Source organism: Thamnophis sirtalis, unplaced genomic scaffold, assembly GCF_051295495.1.
Source record: "Thamnophis sirtalis isolate CommonGarterSnake01/CBP01778 unplaced genomic scaffold, rThaSir2_p1.2 scaffold_3, whole genome shotgun sequence".
Taxonomy (NCBI): Eukaryota; Metazoa; Chordata; class Lepidosauria; order Squamata; family Natricidae; genus Thamnophis; species Thamnophis sirtalis.
In genome coordinates, this window is record NW_028261383.1 from 114,771,607 (window position 1) to 114,777,606 (window position 6,000).

The window sequence follows — 6,000 nt, forward strand, 5'->3', positions numbered from 1 at the left end:
AAGTCCAATCAAATTCAAATGAGATGGGTTTTTTTTTTAACAATCTCTTCAGGCCTAGGCTTGGTATGCAGCTGCGTTCCATTCCCAGCCAGGTCTCCTTGAAGCCCATCTCAGTGAGATATAGCTAAGTTTCCTTTTCCTCAAAGCATCCTCCCATCCAGCGTCCCTAGAGTTTCTGGCAGCTGTTATCGGTTGCGAAGCACAAGTGAGAGATGGCAGTTGACATGTTGATTTTGAGTGACCGCATAGATAATTTTTCTCCAGGATCACTAGCATGCTCCTGGCTATTTTCTTTTTGCTACATTTCAAGAAGTACTCGAAGAAGAGGAATCTTTGAATCAGAGACAGTGGCATTAGAAGGGATCATGTTTTCTCATCTTGGTCACCTCCAGTCCCAAATATTATTTATTAAAAAAGAATATCATGATTAGGTTCATACTTGGAGAAAAAGAGACAACGGAAGAAAGAAGAGGTGCAAAAAAGAAATGCAAATAAGTACTTACAAATGAGTAAAAGAAAGCAGTATTGGTATCAGAGAATAAATTGAGATACATCTTCAAAATACAAGGAGAGAGACACTCGGCTATGAATATTTAGGCAATCTAGATAATAGCAAGTAGGGAATTTCCAGGAGAGGCATGGTGAATGGAAGATGAAAGCAGAACTAATAACTGCAGCAAAGACCAAGACCAGTGAGTAGACTGGTTTCTTGGAATCTCTAAAGACAAGGAAAGGATGAGAGACTGTCCACATATGTGTGGACAGCTTTTACTTGCAAGGAAACTGCAGAACAGCAATTTTCTACATTTGAGTTGGAAGCAATAGAGGCACTTCTGGGTTGAGAGGATTTGCTAGTGAGATCACCATCGCCCAGGAGACACAAGGTTGGGGCTCTTTTCATGTTCCTGTAAAATTGCCCATTGAAGTGGTACCTATCTATGTATTTGCGGTTACCAACTTTCAAATCAGAGGTGGTATTCAGCAGGTTCTGACCGGTTCTGGAGAACCGGTAGTGGAAATTTTGAGTAGTTCAGAGAATCGGTAAATACCACCTCTGACTGGCCCTGCCCCATCTATTCTCTGCCTCCTGAGTCCCACTTGACTGGGAGGGAATGGGGATTTTTCAGTAACTTTTCCCTGGAGTGGGGAGAGAATGGAGATTTTACAGTATCCTTCACCTGCCATGCCCACCAAGCCATGCCATGCCCAACAAGCCATGTCCACAGAAACAATAGTAAATTTTTTTGAATCCCACCACTGAATTACACTGAGGATCTGATCAAATAGAGCATGATGCCTTACCTTTGTCAAAAAGACACTCAAACCTGCAGAAGACTGCTGACTTGTGATCTCCTCATGAGGAACAGCCATCAAGAGCAAATGTGGGTAATCTCCCCTCCTCTCCTTCTCAGGGGAGATTTCTGTAAGACCAGAATATTCACCAGTTCTTCAGTCTTTGCAACAGTTATTGTTTCCAGTCATTTAGAGATGTGCTAGTTTGCCATTCCTTCCTCAAATGATATTAGGTTAGAATTTGTAGGTCTACCTTATCTTAGTTTTAATATAAGTTTTAGCTACATATTTTCTTTTTTATGACAGAAGGCAAGAACTTGAAGGTTTTTCTTCAGGCCTTCTTGAACAATAGAGAAGTGCAATACTAGTACATAAAATGAGTTCCAGCATATCAGTGAGATCTCCCATTCACATTTCCAGTAGAAGAGGAGAAAGCTTTTCACTTGTGGCTGCTTAAGGATGCTCAAATAGTGGCATGGTAAGTATCTTGGAATCATTTACTCTTTCTCCAAGGTCATATTTTAGCTTTTCTCTGATATTGGAATTTCATGTAAATTTATTGAGAAGATAATAATGCTAGGATTGGTTAGTGGATCAGGAAGATGGGGCAAGCAAAGAACTTGCTGGCTAGATACCATCATAGATGATACAAAGATGAACATCCAACAACTGAAAGAAGTTGTGCTTGGCAGGTAGCACAGAGAGCACTTCCCTATAAAGTCACCAAGAGTCAAACATAACTGAATGGGTAAAATTACTACAGCTATGTTAGAATTAGTGATCAACATATTTGGCAATGAGTTGTCTGGTCAGAGCAAAAGGTAGCAGATGTAACATATATGAATGGGCAAGAGTTCATGTAGGGAGAGTTCACCTATATTTTGAAAAGTACATTCTTCTCTTATGTAGTGGAATAGTTGGTAAGAAGAACAGTAATTTCTTGTGGAAGAAGGCAGGGGTGAAATGTTATCAGTTCAGACCAGTTTGCCCAAACCGGTAGTAAAAAATGCTACTTGTTCGGGTGAACTGGTATTTCCAACAATCAGCTGAGTGATGATCAGCTGTGAGCCGCAATTTATATTAGCTAGAATCGTTAGATTTCCCCCTTTCTAGCTAATCTAAATTGTGTGGCACAGTGGATTCCACCCCGCTTTTCTACTTACCTTTGCAGACTCAGAAGGCTTCAAATATTCCTTTTTTAGCGCTGAACGGGTCCGTGCACACAAAGTGCGAATGTGCACACAAAACGCATGCTCAGTAGCAGCTCACCAAACTAGTAGCAGACTTCAAAGAATTACACCACTAGAAGAAGGTCTTTGTTTTTCATGTTCATTAAACACAACTTGCATTTTTTTTAAAGATTCAGGTATCTGCTTTAGCTTAGTGTAATCTTTTAAGCCTTTGATACCACAGATCATAAGCAGCTTTTCTGTCTTCCCAACGAGAATTTGTATCTTCTGACATTGCTTGGGTTGCTGAATGCAGAGATATTTGAAGACGATCAGCAGTCCCATGTTCCAGTTTTAGTGATAGCACATCAAATCTATGCAGAATCTTCGTCTGGCTTTTTGTAGCAAGTTAGTGAAGAAGTTTTCCTTAAATGTCTATGAGATCAATGTCTAGCAAGGTGCTCTATATATGTCATGAACATTCTGAGACATTAAGTGAAGTAAGAGTCTCTCAAAGGCATCCCACTTTATCTGTCTTCAAAATCACCGGCTCTGTACTGTTACCTGAGATGAGGGCTCCTTTATAATTTAGCTAACAAGCCTCTGTTGAGCCATTTCATTCTAGAAGTGAACTGATGTTTCCATCATGGAACACACATCTGGGGAGTATCTGAAAAGCTGCTAGAATTCTTTTTTTCAACTTGAAAAGCATCAGTGGGATCATTGCATCTTCAAAAGTTAATAGAGTTCTTTTGTCAGCATTTAGACTTAGAAACTGCACCATTTTACCCAAGACCACACAATATATTTGACAGTATAGGAATTGTTTTAAAAAGAATTAAATTGCTTTTTGAGAAGTTAATTCCTCCTCTTTTAATTGCAATACATTTAACATAAAGAATGATGGGCCAATTCATAGTTCATCTGCAGCTGGCAACTCTTATTTTAAAAGGCAGTCCTTATCATTTTGTCACGGATAACTTCTACTTTTCATGACAAAAATAGACAAAGACATGCCTATCTTTTAATTCATTCAAGTTAGTTGCTGAAAATAATAACCACTGCCTTAGCTGTCAGTGTTTTAGCCACCTGATCTTCATGCAATTTCTTTAATAGCTCATCAGCCAAAATAGGCAGAGTTAATACCTTCTTGCAAAATCCCAATTCTTAAACCACTCACCCCTTCTATTTGGCCTTCTTTTTGTGATGATTTAGGCATAGCAAATAGTGATGGGATACGTATGGTATTGACTTTTCCTCAAATTGCATTCAGATTTTGTATTTATATTCTGAGCTGGTATAAATGTTATCTCATATACTTATTACAAATGCCAATAAATAATCTGTTTAGCAAATTTTAGAGCTTTTGCATCCTGAGATTATCCTTGAATGCTACTTCTTTTTTACCTCTCTGGATAGATGTAAAACCTCTTACAGAGATTTGAAACATATTAGTGATATATAATATACAGTACAGTATTATTGTATCCTATATATAATAATATATAGTCTTAACTATGGAAGCTCTAAGTCTAAGGACACAATTATGGCAACCTGCAAATGACATTAAAAATAAGTGAATTTAGTTGGGGGCATTGTTACATGTCTCTTACAGTTCATAAATAAAAATGGTCAAATTTGTGATGTTGAATGGTCTATGTTTTTGGAAGAAAAACAGGCCGTGCTAACTCTAACCCTACTATATTTTTGGAATATAAGACGCACCAGAGTATAAGATGCACCAAGGTTTTGAAGAGGCAAATTAAAAAAAAAGTAGGTAGGTAGATAGAGGGATAGAGAGAGAGAAATACAGTAGATAGGTAGGTGTTTCTGCTGGCACAGCACTTGATCAATGTAATTCTCATCAATCAGATAAAGAGCTTTCCAAAAGGAAAAAAAATTTTTTTTACACTCTGCAAACCTCCCAAAAACGAGCCGTTTTTTGTAAAAACGGGTCCATTTTTTTAAAAAAAGACATGAACAGCCTTGGGGGGGGGGGCTTGCAAAGTGCTTTGGCGGGGGCAAAAATGAGCAAAAAAATGCCCATTTTTCATGAGGCTTATAGAGTGCTGCTAGGGGTGTGGCAAAAAAACGGCCCATTTTTTGCTCATTTCTGCCCTCCCCAGCCCCCAGGAGCTCTCTGAAAGCCTCCATAAGGGTATGCACGACCATTTTGGTGAAGGGGGTAGGGCTTCAAAAAATGCTGTATTTGGTGTATAAGACTCACCCAGATTTTCAGCCTCTTTTTTGAGGGAAAAAGGTGCGTCTTATCCTTTGAAAAATACAGTAAGTGGGTTTACATTCCAATGGGATTTTTCCATGTATTCTTCCTGGAAAGGTAGAAAAGCCTGACTGAAAAAGTAAACAGCCTCCTAAGCATACCAAAGCGATGCAAATTCATTGGCAACATTGATTTTCCTCTACGAGTTCAAGGAGGCAGAACCCTAACCCTAAGTGGGTTTACCCTCCAATGAGATTTTTCCATGAATTTTTACTGGAAAGGTAGGAAAGCTTGACTGAAAAAATCAGGGGCCTCCTAAGCATACGAAAGCGTGCAAATTCATTGGCAACATTGATTTTCCTCTACGAGTTCTTAGGAGATGCTTAGGAGGGCACTGACCTTTTCAATCAGGATTTTCTACCTTTCCAGGAAAAATACATGGAAAAATCCTATTGGAGTATAAACCCACTTAGGGTTTGGGTTATGTCCCCATGAACTCGTAGAGGAAAATTGATGTTGCCAATTAATTTCCAGTGAATTGGTATGCTTAGGAAGGCACTGTCTTTTTCGGTCAGGCTTTTCTACCTTTCCAGGAAAAATACATGGAAAAATCCCATTGGAGTGTTAATCCACTTAGGGTTAGGTTACAACCCATGAACCAGTAGAGGAAAATCGATGTCGCTAACAAATTTGCAGCACATTAGTTTGCTTAATAGGTAACTGTCTTTTTCATTCAGGCTTTTCTACTGTTCCAGGAAAAATGTATGGGAAAATCCCTTTGGAGGGTAAACCTATTTAGGATTAGGGTTGGTCCAATGGTGGGATTCAATTTTTTTTTTACTAACGGTTTTGTGGGCATGGCTTGGTGGGTGTTGCTTGGTGGTCATGTGACTGGGTGGGTGTTGCTTGGTGGTCATGTGACTGGGTGGGTGTGGCTTGGTAACCATGTGACTGGGTGAGTGTGGCTGGGTAGTCATGTGACTGGGTGGTTGTGGCCAAATCAACATTACTCATATCGAGGGGAGCCTCATCCGGTCCTTCCCCTCCCAGCCACTCCCGTTTCTTATTATAATTCATTTCCCCCTCTCTCTTTTGTTTAGGGTAAAATCCAGTTTGGACAAACAGGATCTGATACCATCTTTTCTGCCTGCAAAAGAAACCCACATTGGACTGACACTGAGCTTTTCATTAGCATCACACCACCTGGCATTGGATAGGATCATTGTTTGTTTGTTTATTTTCTGCCTATCTTATTTCCAATGACATTTTTAATGGGCTTTTTTGGATGGTATTTGCTTTTTTTGTTCAACAAACCTT

General features: G+C 39.3%; 1 protein-coding gene across 1 annotated transcript in view; it reads left to right on the top strand.

The window, feature by feature from the left end:
• The window catches only part of DNAH9 (dynein axonemal heavy chain 9), a 245,372-nt gene extending 239,372 nt beyond the window's left edge, over positions 1–6,000 (top strand). The window contains exon 69 of the mRNA XM_087709774.1: positions 5,784–6,000. Coding sequence (XP_087565900.1) covers positions 5,784–5,900 — 117 coding nt within the window. The 3' untranslated portion in view covers positions 5,901–6,000. The remainder of the gene's footprint in view (positions 1–5,783) is intronic.